Source organism: Sylvia atricapilla, chromosome 4 (assembly GCF_009819655.1).
Source record: "Sylvia atricapilla isolate bSylAtr1 chromosome 4, bSylAtr1.pri, whole genome shotgun sequence".
Classification (NCBI taxonomy): Eukaryota; Metazoa; Chordata; class Aves; order Passeriformes; family Sylviidae; genus Sylvia; species Sylvia atricapilla.
Window position 1 is genome coordinate 32,731,575 of NC_089143.1, and position 16,641 is coordinate 32,748,215.

The 16,641-nt window shown below is 47.3% G+C and overlaps 1 protein-coding gene across 1 annotated transcript in view; it reads right to left on the reverse strand.

Moving 5' to 3' along the window:
* Window positions 1–16,375, reverse strand: part of EXOC6B (exocyst complex component 6B) — a 269,597-nt gene extending 253,222 nt beyond the window's left edge. Inside the window, exon 1 of the mRNA XM_066317540.1 lies at window positions 16,159–16,375. Within this exon, the coding sequence (XP_066173637.1) occupies window positions 16,159–16,271 (113 nt within the window). The 5' untranslated portion in view covers window positions 16,272–16,375. The remainder of the gene's footprint in view (window positions 1–16,158) is intronic.
* Between the last annotated feature and the right edge of the window lie 266 nt (window positions 16,376–16,641).

Below are 16,641 nucleotides of genomic sequence, written 5' to 3' on the forward strand. Positions count from 1 at the left end.
TTTTTATGTTTATTATACATTGGGGTTTTATATTTTATTTTTATTGCATTTTTATACTTTTATATATTTTATGGGTATTGTATATTTTTTAAAACTACCTGTACTACATCTATTAATAGTCTATTTTAAATATATTACATATTTTACGTTTTATGCACATTATATATTTTTATCTTTTTATGTGGATTGTTTCCATTCATTTTTTACACTTTATACGTATTATATCTTTATTTTCATATATTCTATGTATATTTTTATATTTTCTATGTATATATATTTATATCTCACACATTATATCTTAGTATTTTTATTTTACATTTCATATATATTATTTTTATATAACTTTATGTGGATTGTGTATATTTATACTCTTAACTTGATTATATACAGTTTATATCTATTGAAATTTTTTTTATATTTTTCTATATTATATATTAGATACAACAGTTGGAACACACCAAATTTGGGGATTATCCTAATTAATCATCAACTAATTAAAAAATTAAAAATAAAGCAGCAAAGAGAAGAAAAGTTCCCACATGAAGGATTTACAGCAGATATAAAACCATTTGAATAAATTAAAAACTCAGCGGCCTAAATTTAAAAAACAGGCTATAAACCAAAAATCTGGGGTATAAATTCAAATATCTGTGGCATAAATTAAGAAAATCAGTGGCATAAATTTAAAACTTCAATGGCATAAACTAAAAATCAGTTGAAGAAATCAAGAAAATCAGCGGCATAAACTAAAAATCAATTGAATAAATCAAAAATCAGCAATATAAATTGAAAAAACAGATGCATAAATTAAAATATCATCAGTATAAATTGAAAAAGCAGATGTATAAATGAAAATATCAGTGCTGTAAAATCTTCAGGCAGGTGGGAGCAGAGGGAGCCCCAAACCCCTCCTGGAAAGGAAACAAGGCCCAGGAGCAGGGAAATGCCTGGAATTCCTGGGGATCTACAAATCCCTGCTAAAAATAAAAATAAAAACTCATCCAAAATGCTCTGAACGTGTTTGTGCTCCCAGGGATTGAATTCCATATTCCAGACAGAAAAAATCCTGGAATGTCCTGGTGAGAATTCCATATTCTATACAGGAAAATCCTGCAGTGTAATGATGGAAAGAATTCCATATTCCACACAGGAATCTGGGAACGTCCTGATGGAAAAAAGTCCATATTTCACACAGGAATCCCAGAATGTCCTTGTGAGAATTCCATATTCCACACAGGAAAATCCCAGAATGTTCTGGTGAGAATTCCATTTGACACAGGAATATCCTGGAGTGTCCTGGTGAGAATTCCATATTCCACACCGGAATCCTGGAATATCCTGATGGGAAGAATTCCATATTGCACACAGGAAACCGGGAATGTCCTGGTGGGAAGGACCCCAGAGGATCACGGATCCAGCTCCCAGCCCTGCAGGGACATCCAACAATCCCATCCCTAGGAGAGCTCCTGGAGCTCTGGGAATGGGATCACCCCTGGATTCCTGGGAATCCAGCACGGAGCTGTTCCTGAACGTGGAATGGTTCCTGTGCCATGGAACAGGTGAGTCATTCCAGGGAATACCAGGAGATGCTGGAGGCACAGAAATCCCTCAAAAGACAGTGGGGAGAGAAGGACCTGACAGAATCCATTGAATGGTTTGGGTTGAAAAAACGACCTTAAATCCCACCTGACACATGAGCAGGGACAGATCCAACTGTCCCAGATGGATCCAAGCCCCAATGTCCAACCTGGCCTTGGACATTCCCAGGGATCCAGGGGCAGCCCCAGCAAATCTGGGAATTTCAGCCCAGCCCCTCCCCACCCTCCCAGCCAGCAATTGCTGCCCAACATCCCAGCCCAATGTCCCTTTTCCCAGTGGGAAGCCATTCCCTGTGTCCTGTCCCTCCAGGCCTCATCCTCCTCTCCCTCCTTTGTCCCTGCAGTGAAATTCTCTTCAAACCAAGATTTGGCTTTGAATTTCTCCCTGACAAACCCAGCCCCAAATCCCTGCTCTCCTCTGTCCCACATTTCTCCCATTTCTCTCTTCCTTGGGAAACAAAGCTCCAAATTCCCTGTTGGTGCCAGTCCATGGATTGAGCCCTGCCAGGCAAACCCCACCCTGTCTTCCTGGGCAGGGAATTCCAAAATTGGCTCTGGAAGGGAAACTCCAGGGATGACACATCCATGGATTGGCTAAAACACGTCAGGAGGGCTGGTCATGTTTTTAGAAAATTCCTTCGATATTATCCTGCAGCTCAAGGGAGGTCAAGTCAACTCAAAATAGTGGTGGTAGGAAAAAAAAACATTTTATGAGCCTGATATCCATAAAATATTGAATCAATCTTCATTTCTGGATTTTATTACTTAACCTAAATTTATGGCAGTGTGAATTCATGACTAAATATTCTCTCCTGGGAAGCAAAATCTAATTTAATTCCTGTTTGAGTCTCCCTAATAATAGAAATCCACACAAAATAACCGTGAAATAAAATTGTGTTTTGTTATTTTCCTTAAAATCATCTGTCTGTTGGAGATCCAAGTGAGGTTACAGCTTTTTACCATCTAATTCCAAATCATTCCCCCAGCTGAGCTGCGGGATGCAGCTTTGGTTTTTAGGTTTTCCCTCTGGAATGGATCTTTGTGTCTTTCCCAGGACAAGTTTTAGGTCCTGCAGGTTAAGAGCAAAATCAGAATGATTTTTTTTTTCTTTCTTATTTTTAGTGCTGATGCTCAGGTTTGGGTTTGCTCCAGAAGCTTGATGTGCAGGATGCTCTGTTAAATTCCACTCTAAATTGGGCTCGTTAGGCAGGGCTTGAATTTTTATTGGAAACTCAAAAAAATAATAATAAATAATATTTGGGTTAAAACACAAAATACGAGGGGTGATGGTGCTTCAGAGCCTGTTTTGCTCCCTGATTATCCTCAGACTTTTGGAGAGAATCAGAACAAACCCTGATTTAATTCTTCCTGGGGTTAAACTGCAGAGCAGAGGCTGCAGGCAGTGCCCAGGCCAGGAAAAGAAATGGAAGCTGGAAATAAAAGCAGGAAGTGCAAAGTGGAGATCCAGCCTGGCTGGACCCCAGGGACATTGCTGTGGAAAATAACTCGGCAGGGCACAGGCAGAAATAAAATCAGGGAGAGAAATAATCCCAAACAAAGAGTCCTGTGGGAATCAGAGCACAGGGAAGGTGTTGGCAGCAGGAATTCCATGTGGAAATCCTGGTGGGAGCAGCTGGGACAGGGACGGGCTGGGGGAGGATGGACTGGGAGAAGGATTTTAAGATGTTGTAGATGAGGCTGGAATAGGCCAGCCCAGATCCCAAAGGAAAGGTGGGAATTGTGTCCCTGTGGCCCCTGAGGTGATTCCCCACCTGCAGAGCTGCCCCAGCCCTGGGAAGCAGAGGGGAAGTTCCAGTTGCAGGAACACCGTGTGCAGCCTCAGCCTGGGCATTTCCAACACATCAGGGAATCATTCAGAGCTGGAAAAGACCCACATGGATCAACTCCTGACCCCGCAAAGGATGACTCTGACCATCCCACCCTGTCCCCGACAGCTTTGTCCAAATAATTCTTTACCAGGACCTAAAGCTGCATCTAAAGATTTATTAAAGGAGGTTCTTTCAGAAAGCACAGCCACAGGAAATCCTGTGCAGCCTGGGGCTCCTGGATTCTGATTTTTCAAGGAATTCTGGCCCTGGAGGTGGAAGCGCCTCAAGCTTGAACTGTCTCTTCCACTGTCCAGTAAAAGGGTCGCCCCAGAGCAGCTGCTGGGTAACAAGGGACAGCTCTGGTGGCACCACAACCCGGGAAGAGCCCTTCTGGTGGCTCCTCAAGCCTACAGAGCGCAGCACAGGAAGCTGCTCCCGGCAATCACAGAATCCTTAAAAGATATTTAAGACCATCCAGTGCAACCCCGAATGCAGCAGCACCAAGGCCACCAGTGCCTCATGTCCCCAAGTGCCACATCCACAGGGCTTTGAAATCCTCCCAGGACTGGGGACTCCAAACCTCCCTGGGCACTTCCAAGGCCTGACCACCCTTTCCATGGGGAAATTCCTGCTGGTGTCCACCCTGAGCCTCCCCTGGCCCAGGCTGAGGCCGTTCCCTCTCCTCCTGTCCCTGTTCCCTGGGAGCAGAGCCCGACCCCCCCGGCTGTCCCCTCCTGGCAGGGACTTGTGCAGAGCCACAGGGTCCCCCCTGAGCCTCCTTCTCTCCAGGCTCAGCCCCTTTCCAGCTCCCTCAGGAATTCTCCAGCCCTTTCTGAGCTCCCTTCCCTTCCCTGGACACGCTCCAGCCTCTCCAGAGCTGCCCCAGCACAGGGGACAAGAACACTGCCCTGGCCCTGCTGCCACCCCAGAGCTGGCACTGGGTGCCAGGGGTGTCACACACCTGAGGCAAGTTCCAGAGGGACACAGGGACATCCCAAGCCCCTAAACTCCATCCTGGATTTGGGATGGGCACAGGACTCAGCTGCAGGGCACCATCTCTTTCTGAGGGGACCAGCCCAGTGTCACCTCTGGTCCCCAGCCCAATGGGCACAGAGCCAAGGACCCTCGGGATTCCCAGGATCCACCTCCTGCAGTAGCTCATCCTCCCCATTCCAAAATCCCGAATGGGGTCACCCACAGAGTGTGGGGTCACCCTCCTCATCCTCCTGCCTGCCCCAATCCCAAACCATTCCACTCATGAGGAACTGTGCCAGGATTCAGGGTTTGGGTTTGCTGAGGGATTTTTTCCCCCAGAGGATAACCCACAGAGGGAAGTGCTGCTTTTCCATCCCTCTGAGGTGTTAAAACGCCTCAAACTGATCTGATCTTTATCTGATGGGATAAAACACCCAAACCTCGGTGGGAGCAGGGGTAAAACTGTTCCTACCCCATATCCCAGGGAATTACAGCTGTGTGGGGTTCCAACCCTTCCCTACACCCAAAAAGGGACTTTAGAAGGAGCAGCTTGAAGCATTAAATGCTGGTGGGTGGCAGCAAAGCCATTTCTGTGCTCTGAGGTAACTCTGAAAAGAGAATTTGAGCACTTGCCCCCCTCACTGGGGTTAAACAGCAGCAGAGGAGAATTTCAATGAATAAAAAGCCAGAAAAAAAATCCTACCCTGGAAAATTCAAGAGGCTGGATTGCAGCTAAGCGCACGTGTAAAATTAAAATTATCCAGGAGCAGAGCCATGTGAAGAGCTAATTAGTTAATATCAGAATAATGAGGAGCTTCTTCAAACATCAGGAGCAGGAAAGCTGCCAGAGCAAGGGAGTGGGAGTTTTCCTTCAACTCCTCTACACGACTGGGCAAAGTAGGAATAGATTTTTTTTTATATGGAATAGTTAATAAATATGTAAAAAGCACAATAGAGCAAAGGAGACGAGAGATTCTCTGGGTGGCATTCCCACATTTCCTTCAGCAGGAGCTCTTGGAAAGAGCCAGACTTGTTAACCAGGGGGATGTGGACGCTCAAATTCACTCGAATGTTTTGAAAGCATTGTGAAAAAAAAAAAAATCCCCAAACCAGAATAAAAATGTAATAATAATAAATCTAATTCAGAGTTTTCCACGAGGGAGGAATAGAGAGCTGACATTTTGCAGAGGACACGGAACCCTTCCCTTGGATAGGCTCCAAAACCAAAAAGCTGCAGAGGATCTGACAGCCCTGAGAGAGGATCAGGTGACAAAGGGACAAAGAAAAGTGTCACAGGGACACTCAGAGGGGACAAACCCTTTGTCAAGCCTTTAAAACACCCCCAGCAATGAGGGAAGCAGGCCTGGGGAGGGACCAGCCAGGGTCACAATTCAGAGAAAACAAAGCAGAAAATGTCCCTGTGGCTCTGGACACATCTCCAGATGTGTCCCTGAGCCCCCTGATCCTTCCAGAACCATCCCTGAGAGGTGAGAGCTGAGGAGAACAGCAGGGATAATGAAGCCAGCAAAGAGCTCTGCCAGTAAAAAAAAAGAGAATTCATTATAAACCTGCGCCTTGGAAAGCAGAAAAACAAAAAGATGAGTGAGTTAAAACTCCTCCTAATCCTCTGTGACAGCCCAAACCTGGCTCTAACCCTCTGGGACAGCCCAGACCTGGTCCTAGGAGCCAAATCCCCCAAATTCCAGCCCTACAGGAATGACAGAACTCGTCCCTCTGAGGGATGCAGAGGGAAAGGATTCCACTGCTCCATCGTGAGGCAAGAGCAGTCTTTGGGATAAAGTTTTGGATGCAGGAGCATTTCTCTGGATTTTCTCCATCAGGAAAAGCTTCCTTTATTTCTCCTAAATCTCTGCAAAGTGCAGATTGCAGCCCAGAGCTTTTCTCCATCCTGTCCCCAGCTGAAGATGAATTGTGGGTCTGTCCAGATGGAGCAATCCCAGCCCTCACAGTCTCCTCCCAAAGGTTGTTTTGTTCCTCTGGGACACAGATCCCAACCCTCGGCGCTGTCCCACTGGCAGTTTGGGCTATTTCTGGCCAAAAAAATCCCCAAATCTTGCCAAAATCTTGTCCAAAAATCCCTCAAACCCCTGGGTTGGGTGCACAGAACCACCATAGGACTCTGCCTGAGCTGGGATCAGAAGCCAAACTCCCCTTTTTCCACAATTCCCTGGGAAGATCAGCTCAGCTGCCAGCTCAGGATGAAATACTGCAAAGTCATCCCAGGGACAGCTCCAGAGACATCCCAACACAGCAGCACAGCTGAGAATTCCGGGGAAATCCTCCTTTTTATCATCCCTCAGCACTGCTCTCCCCCATTCCTGTCACACTCAGGGTGAACGGGGAATCAATTCCCTGGAGCTCCCAAATCCCACAGAACAGCAACAGGGATTTATTTGCCAAGCTGCCCTCTGCCAGTGATTCATGACATTCCAGACAGGAATGGATGAGAAAGCCCAAAAAAATCCAGGGAATAAATACTGGAGCAGTGCAAGCTGCTCCCTTTGGATTGCAGGGCTGGAGAAAAGGAGCTCTGGGAATTAAAAGAATTCATATCTTGGAGCTATTTGCAGAACCTCAGCGCTGGGGAAGAGAAATTATCCATAAAACCTGGGATAAGTCAAGGATAGTCTTCCAGAGGAATAACACGTTAGGCCAAAGCTGTCTGGATCTTAAATGCTGATTATCTCCCAAGAAAATTTCCTGATATTTGTTCTGGAATTGCAGCAGGGCTGGGAGAAAAGGGGTTCTGGGAATTACAGGGATTCACAGCTCGCAGCTGTTTCCAGAACCTCAGCACTGGGGAGGAGAAATTATCCATAAAATCTGGGATAGTTAAAGGACATCTCTTCAGGCATTGAGCCAGACCAGTCCAGATCATAAATGCTGATTAATTCCAAAGAAAAAGTCCTGATATTTGTTCTGGAATTGCAGCAGAGCTGGAAGAAAAGGGATTCTGGGAATTACAGGGATTCACATCTTAGAATTGTGTACAGACCCTCAGCACCGGGGAGAGGAAATCATCCACAAAATCTGGGATAATTTAAGGATATTCCTTCAGGCATGAAGGCCAGCGCTCCACACATTGAGCCTGACCTGTCTGGATCTTAAATGCTGATAATTTCCCAAGAGAAATTCCTGATATTTGTTCTGGAATTGCAGCAGGACTGGGAGAAAAGGGGTTCTGGGAATTACAGGGATTCACCAGCTCTCAGCTGTCTGGAGAACCTCAGCACTGGTGAGGAGAAATTATCCATGAAACCTGGTATTTAAGGACATTCCTCCATGCAGATATAACTCTGGTCCACACATTGAGCCAGACCTGTCCAGATCATAAATGCTGATTATTTCCCAGGAAAACTTCCTGATATTTGTTCTGGAATTGCAGCAGAGCTGGGAGAAAAGGGGTTCTGGGAATTAAAAGAATTCACAGCTTGGAGTTATTTGCAGAACCTGAGGAGAGCACTGGGAGGAGAAATTATCCATAAAACCCGGGATAAGTCAAGGATATTCTTCCAGAGGAATAACACATTAGGCCAAACCTGTCTGGATCTTAAACGCTGATTATCTCCCAAGAAGTTTTCCTGATATTTGTTCTGGAATTGCAGCAGGGCTGGGGGAAAAGGGGTTCTGGGAATTACAGGGATTCACAGCTTGCAGCTGTTTCCAGAACCTCAGCACTGGAGAGGAGAAATTACCCATAAAATCTGGATAATTAAATTATATTCCTTCAGACATTGAGCCAAACCTATCCAGATCATAAATGCTGATTATTTCCCAGGAAAAATTCCTGACCTTTTTTTTTCCTCCCCACCAAAAACCTTGGGAGCTGCACAACACCAGCCTGAGCAGAAGGGAATGAGAACATAATTCCAGCAGCACTGCAAGGAACTGGGCTTTAAAAATCATTTAATTATATGGACACACCAGGCTGCTTTTCAGGAGGGAAAAATCAGGATTTGGGATTTTTTTTTGTTTGTTTTTCAGATTCCCTGTGTGGGTGGCAGGAAAACGGGTTGAAAGATCTTTCAAAAGATCCTGGGAGGTTTTTATGAGCAGAAAATTTACAATGGCCAGCACTGGGTGTCTAGACAGCCTCTGCTGTTCTTCCTTTGCTGGGAGTTGATATCCCATGAATTATTGCCCCAAAAAAACCCGGGATGGGGCTGGTGGAGATGGGAAAGTCTGGACCACTCAGTGTAACTTTAGCTCTGAGTTCTCAATGCGCAGCCTCAGGGGGTTTTACAGATCCTGGGGATGGATTTTTAGATGATTTTTGGATTGTTTCAATTCTTGGGACCCTCAGGAGCCACTTCAGAGTCCTGGCATGAGGAAAGCAAAAAAATCCATTTCATCCCAAAGCTGGTCCAGGAAAAAAAAAAAAACCTTTTATCCCAAAGCTGGTCCAGGCTCTCCTTCCTCTCTGCCACCCAGGGCTGATGGACAAAGCCCAGAAAATCTGAGGGAAGGTTGTCCAAGGAGGGATCAGAAATTGCTTCATCACTCAGGAATAAATCCAGGTAATAATCACCCCAGAATGAATCCAGGGAATGATCACTCAGGAATAAGAGCCCAGCTCAGGGGGTGACAGCACAGCTGGAAGCCAGAGCCCCAAAGCCCAGTGCCAGGCTGGACACTGGGAAGTCACAAACAAGGCCAAGATGAGGTGGAGGGAGGAGATGCAGATGGAAAAATAATTTGCAGGGGGTGCAAAAAGGGACACAAAAAAACCTCCCAGGGGTGGGAAAGGGACACACACACACACAAAAAAGGAAAAATAACTCTCAGCGAGTACGAAAAGGGACAAAAAAAAAAATAACACCAACAACAACAACAACAAAACACCAACTCCCAGGGAGTGGGAAAAGGGACACGAGCCCAGAGCCAGCCTCAGCAGTGCCATGACCAGGAATGAACCAGGATTGTGTCTGCTCAAACATCCTGAACTTTTCTAAACCTAGCAAAACTCAAATCCTGGCTCTGTCCCCATCAAATCCCTCTGGAAAGGGAAAATTCAGGAAATTCAGGATACCCCACAGCCAAAGCTTCTCAAGATGGGTTATTTCTCCATCCTGGTACCAAAGCCACAACTTCAGCTTTGGAGATGCTCAGAGGGAATGAGGAAGAATCCCGGGAATTGTTGGGCTCCATCCCTGAGTTTCTGTCCCAGGGAAAAGCCTCCGTTTTTACAAATTCCAGAATCTTGCAGGAACGGGATTATCAGAATTCTAATTTGGTGCCATTGGAAAATACAGGAGAAAATAACCCAGAGAACATTCCCTGTCCACAGCATCAGCCCCAGCTCAGGAGACAAGAATTCCTGGCTGGGAGGGTGGGGAGGGGCTGGGCTGGAATTCCCAGATTGGCTGGGACTGCCCCTGGATCCCTGGGAATGCCCAAGGCCAGGTTGGACCCACCTGGGACAGCAGAAAGTGGATGGAACAGAATCATCTTCAAGGTCCTTTCCCACCCAAAACCATTCCAGGATTTCCTAGCTGTCAAACATTCCAGACCCACAACCCTAAATTTAAAAAAAGTCAAGGAATGAGGAGCTGGAGCTCCTCTGTCTCAGCTGGACACAGGGAATAGATCATGGAAAACACCAACCCCAGGCAGTGTCCTGCAGGAGCTGATACAGGGATTAAAGTGCTCAGTTTAATTCCAGCCCTGCTTTAATCCACTCAGGAGCTGCTCACAGAGACACAACATCATCATCATCATCATCATCCCAGGCTCCTTTCACTGCTGGGATCTGGTGTGGGATCTGGGATGTTGTGGGTTATGGGATGAACCCAAAGAGTGCTCAAGTGTTGGAGCAGGAATGGAGGAAGTGTGGGGGTTTTCAATGGGGAGGGAATTTTCCTGCTGGAATTTATCTGGCTTGGAAACCACCGTGGTGGGATTTTCATTCCTTTGGGAGAAATAAAAACTCCACGCTCAGATCCCTCAGTAAGGACAGAAAATCCCAGACTGACCCTTTAATCTTCCTGATTTTCCTACTCATCATCCTCAGGATGGGCTTGGAAGGACCTTAAAGTTTATTTATCCCAACCCTGCCATGGGTGGGGACAATTCCACTATCCCAGCTCTGAGCCCTCCAAACTCATATTTTGTATTTCAGAGAGTCTCAGACCTCCAGGATTCTGTATCAAATCCCAGCCTGGCTGATGAATTCCCAGCTGAGGTAAAACATTCCCGGTTTTCCAGCAGGGCACCGGGAAACACCAGCCCCTGACAGGACTGATAAAGCCTCGAGCACCAAGGAACAACCTGGAAAGCAAATAAACACCTGGAGGGGAACAAAACCCAGGGAGGAGCTCGTTTGAACAGGACACAAAAGCCACGGAATCAGGGAGCGAATTACAAGAATCACCTGGAAATAATTTCCAGAGGACACAAAAAGCCACTAAATCGGGCAGGGAATAAGAAGAATCACCTGAAAATCATAAAAAGACGACAAAACACCAAAATCAGGCAGGGAATCACAAGAATTACCTGGAAATCATTTGAAGAGAACACAAAAACCCACCAAATCAGGCAGGGAATAAAAAGAATCACCTAGAAATCGTTTAAAGAGGACAAAAAAAAAGCCACAGACTCAGGGAGGGAATTACAAAAATCACCTAGAAATCGTTTAAAGATGACAAAAAAGTCACCAAATCAGGCAGGCAGTCACAAAAATCACCTGGAAATCATTTCCAAAGCCACAGAATCAGGCGGGTAATTACAAGAATCACCTGGAAATTGTTTCCAGAGGACACAAAAGCCACCGAATCAGGCAGGAAATAAAAAAAGAATCACTTGGAAACTGTTTGCAGAGGACTCCAAAGTAGGGAATCAGAAGAACCTCCTGGAAATCCTGAGCCTTCCCAGCACCTGGCACTGCAGAAGCCAGAAAAGGTGCAGGGACAGGATCCACACCAGGGAAATCCCTCTGAAAGGAATAAATTCCTGCTGGAACTGAGGAAATTCCTGCTAAAAAAGCAGCTCCAGCCTCTCAGGGAAAAAGACTTTTTGCAGCATGATGTGATTTTTTAGCCCAGTTTAAAGCACACGGAGAGAAGACACAAAAATCCTGTGACACACCTGTGTGGCCTCCCAGGGCTGCTTTAATTCATCAAATGTTGATTCAAAAAAAAAAAAAACTCTCGAAATTATCAAAAGCTGCTTAAAATATCCTTCATCAACTCCCCAAAGCTGCCAGTGCAGGCTGAGAGCAGCCCAAGGGCTCTCCAGGGTTTGCACAGCTCAAGCTGTTAAGGAAAAAAGGATTAAAAAATGACTTAATCCAGGCTGAACCTGAGCCAGGAGGTGACACCAGGTGTTAAAAAGACACTGCAGAGGAGCAGAAGAAAGGAGGGACAGCAAAACAGCCAAAAACTGCTTCCAAATGCTTGGAAAATCAGATATTTCAGGTTTTACAGCCCCATTTTATGGGGTGCCATAGGAAAACCCCACCGCCACCCACCTCACTCAGTGAGCAGAATATCACAAGGCCAGCGCTGATTAAAAACCATACAAATATTTTTTTGCAACACATAATACAAAAAGAAATACAAAACCCGGCTCAAGGGGACGGAAAGAGCAACAAATTTCAATTAAACATCACAAGAATAAGAGCACTGGAGTGTCACAGTCAGCCAAGAGCTAGTATGAAGTTAGAAACAGTTTCTCTTCCCCTAAAAGCTTTTCTGATCCTGCAAATTAAAGGATTCTTCAAAACCCAGACCAAGAGCAGATCCAAAATTACTCAGTAAAATCAGGTGTAAGGAGAGAGAGGGGAAAAAAAGAGGAATGAGAGTAGAAGGAAAGGGAATTAAAAGCAGTGGAGGGATTTAGGAGAGGCTGAAGGGCAGGAAAAACATCCTGGCTTTGATCCCAGGATCCCTGAGCTCCGTGTCCTTCAAACTCCACACCCCTGGCAGGGCCCAGAGCTCCCCAGATTCCCACTTTGGGTTCCCAATCCCTGCCTGGAGCAGCCAGAGCTGCAGCAGGTCTGCCAGGGGCTGCAGGGATCTGCTCCTCCTGCAGCCATTCCTGCACTTGGCCTGGGCCAAAGCTCTCCCTGCTGGGATGGGCACGAACACACCCACAGGGAGCAAAGGTTGAGGCTGCAGGTCCCATCAGAGCCCCAGGAATGTCTGCCGTGAGCCAGGAACCCACAAAAGCCCAGTGCTGCGCCAGTAAGAGCCAATTTCTACAACAAAAGGGGTCAGGAATGGATAAAAACCCAAAAATGCAAACTCAAGGAACCAATAAAAGCCCAATTCTCCACCAATAAAACCCAATTCTGCAAAGCAAAGGGGTCAGGAACTGACAAAACCCAAATTCTGCAAAGCAAAGAGGTCAATAACTGACAAAAATCCCAAATTCTGCAAAGCAAAGAGGTCAATAACTGACAAAAATCCCAAATTCTGCAAAGCAAAGAGGTCAATAACTGACAAAAATCCCAAATTCTGCAAAGCAAAGAGGTCAGGAACTGACAAACCCCAAATTCTGCAAAGCAAAGAGGTCAGGAACTGACAAAAATCCCAACTCTGCAAAGCAAAGGAACCAATAAAAGCTCAATTCTGCACCAAAAAAAGCCAAATTCTGCAACACAGGGAGTCAGGAACCAAGAAAACCCCAATTCCACAAACCAGAGGAATGAGTAAAAGGCCAAGTCTACAAACCAAAGAGGCCAGGAACTGATAAAAACCCAAAACTGCAAACCCAAGGAACCAATGAAAGCCCAATTCTGCAGCAATAAAAGCCAAATCTGCAACAAAAGGGGTCAGGAATAGGCTAAAGCCCAATTCTGCAAACCAAAGGTACCAATGAAACCCCGATTCTGCAAACCCGAGGGGTCAGGAATCAACAAAAACCCAATTCTGCAAACCAAAGGACCAAATAAAAGCCAAATTCTGCAATAAAAGGGGTCAGGAACCAATAAAACCCAAATTCTCCACCAATACAAGTCCAATTCTGCAAACCAAAAGATGCAGGAACCCCAATTCTGCAAAGCAAAGGAGCCCATAAAAGCCCAATTTTGCACCAATCAAAGCCAAAACCTGCAACTAAAGGGGTCAGGAACCGACAAAAATATTCTACAAACCAGAGGAACCAGTAAAAGCCCAATTCTAGAAGCCAAAGGAACCTATAAAAGCCCAATTCTGCAAACCAAAGCAGTCAGCAACTGATAAAAACCCAATTCCACAAATCAAAGGAACCAATAAACGCCAAATTCTGCAAAGCAAAGGATGCAGGAACAGATAAAAACCAAATTCTACAAACCAAAGGGGTCAGGAACCAAGAAAAGCCAATTGTGCAAACCAAAGAAACCCATAAAAGCCAAATTCTGCACCAATTAAAGCCCAATTCTGCAACACAGGGCATCAGGAACTGATAAAAACCCAATTCCACAAACCAAAGGGGTCAAGAAACAATAAAAGCCTAATTCTGCACCAATAAAAACCCAATTCTGCAAACCAAAAGGACCAGGAACTTACAGAAGCCCAACTCTGCAAACCAAAGGAACCAATAAAAGCCCAGTTCTCCACCAATAAAAGCCCAGTTCTACAAACCAAAGGGGTCAGGAACTGATAAAAGCCCAATTCCACAAAACAGAGGAACCAATAAAAGCTAAATTCTGCAGGCCAAAGGTTCCAGGAAGATATAAAACCCAAATTCTACAAATCAAAGGGGTCAGGAACCAAGAAAAGCCAATTCTGCAAACCCAAGCAACAACAACAACAACAACAAAAAAAAAAAAAAAAAAAAAAAAAAAAAAAAAAAAAAAAACACACCCACTTCTGCATCAATAAAAACCAAATTCTGCAAACCAAAGGAACCCATAAAGCCCAACTCTGCACCAATAAAAGTCCAATTTTTTAAGCCAAAGGAATCCATAAAAGCCCAATTCTGCAGCCCGGGCACTCCAGCCTGGCTCAGAGCTGAGCTCTGGGAATGCTGCTCCTGAAGGGGAGCCAGCCTGGCTCCTGGACACACAATTATTCCATGATGCCCACAAGAAATGAGTCACCTTTTTAAAAAAAAACACCAAGAAAGTTTCCACCATCCTCTTTTCCTGCCTCGGGTGTTTACCCTGAGCTGGGGCAGGTTTAACTCTGCCGTCCTTGCTGATGGTTAATTCTCGTTAAACATCCCCACATCCAGCAGGGAATGAATAAACCCCAAACCTCTCCCTGACACTCTGAGTGTTCCTCCTGTGGGAATGCAAAGCTCCACATCAAACTCAACTCCTCAGCTAACTTTAAAATCAAGGAACGAGATCAGCTGCACTTTGTCCTGTGAAATGGAAAAAAAAAACCCAAACAAAACCCACCCACACTCCTCACCCCGGCAGCTCCCACCCATCCAAACCAGTTTTTACAGAATAATAAATCTCATTCCCAGCACTGCTCAATTTACCTCGAGAAGCTTCACGGGACAACTCCAGGAAGAAAAGCGCAAAGAAATCCAAATAAATGAGGGAATGGGCAGTGCTGAAGTGATTCCAGAGCTCTGCAGCTCCACAAATTCCGAGTTTTTCTTTTTCCAGCTCCATGCCAGCACTGCAGCATCACTGCAAGTCCCACAGCCCCGAGCCTCGGCTTTGGAAAGAAGCCCCAGGAGATAAAGAAAGGCTCCTGTTCCCAAAGCTGTTCCTAAAGGTAAAACCCTGCTCCAAACCAGGATTTTTGGGAAGTGGAGGCACAGAAATTAAAGATTCCTGCCGGGGGAGGCTCCAGCCCTCGAACCTCGGCTTTGGAAAGAAGCCCTAGGAGATACAGGCTCCTGTTCCTAAAGATAAAATCCCGCTCCAACCCAGGATTTTGGGGAAAGTGGAGGCACAGCAATGAAAGGTTCCTGCCTGGGGAGGGAGGGGAAGCTCCAGCCCTGATCGCACCCACCTGGCGCTGCTTCCCTGATGGGCAGCGCCTGAAATCCCAAATTCCCCTCGGGACAGGCACCAACCTCAGCCCCAAATTAAACTCCGAGATAACGCAGCTGTTTCCATTTCCACCCGAGTGTCTCTGCACCGCTCCCGTGCTTCCTCTCGCTGTCAAGTGTGGCTAAAAGGAGCTGGAAATACCCTCTGTCGATCTGTCCCGGCACTAACCCACGGGGTAACACACACACCTGTGCTCAGCAAACATTTTGGGTGGGTTCGAAGTTCTTGAGAGAACTTCTGCGTGACTTTAAGGGCGGGTAAGGACGGATGAATTATCTCAGCATCACAGGGCAGCGATGCTGACTCGGTCCAGCAAGACGAGGCTCTAATCGATCTAAAATAACGCTATTCTTTTAAGAAAGCGGGTGATTCCTCCTCAGCCACAGCTTCTAGATTGACAGCAGAGAAGCCACTGGGGTCAAAGCTGCCCTGCCCCACCAACAAACCCCCCAAACCCGGCGGCTCCAGGGGCTCGGGAAGGAGATGACGGAGCAGGGAAGGGGCAGCGCTGCCGGGCAGCCTCGCACGGAGCCGGGGCTGTCCCGGGCTGGAGCTGGGATGCCGGGGGCAAAGGGAAGGATGGAGAACAAAGGAGCCGCGGGCAGCCCGAGGGGTCCCCGGTGAGTTCGGGACCGCGGGGCCGGCGGCGGCTGAGAGCGACACACACACACAGCGACAAAAGGCACCGGCGGCTTTCCCGCAGGCACGGCCCCGGACCCCGCATCGCCCCCGAGCTCCGCGGAGCCGCGGCTGACAGGGACAGGACGCCGCGATCCTCCCCGCTGTCCCCCCGCGGGGCGCGCACCTGAGCGTGGGGCCGATGCAGGCCGTGTCCGTGCTCTCGATCTCGCGCAGGATCCGCTCGTGCTCCGCCGCCGTCTCCAGGCTCTCCAGCTCCGCCATCTTCGGCCGCTCCATGGGGCCGCTCCACCTGCGCGGCGGCGCCGCCCGGCCCCCCCACCCCGCACCGGGAGCGGCACCGCCGGGGCTGCTCGGCCCCGCTCCGCCGCGCCGGGAACCACGGGAGATGTAGTGCGGGAGGGGCCGGGCCGCGCGGGGAACCACGGGAGATGTAGTCCGGGAGGGGGGCTGAACCGCGGGACAACATGGGAGATGTAGTCTGGGAAGGGACTCCTCCTGAGAGGGAGGGACGGAGCAGGAGCGGCCCCAGGACCGGGCGAGCTGGGGGGAGACTGGGTGAGGAGGACACAGCCCCATGGCTCGGACACCTCCGTGAATGACACAGCGCCATGGCACAGTCCCCATGTTGTCCCCATGCTCAGGGACA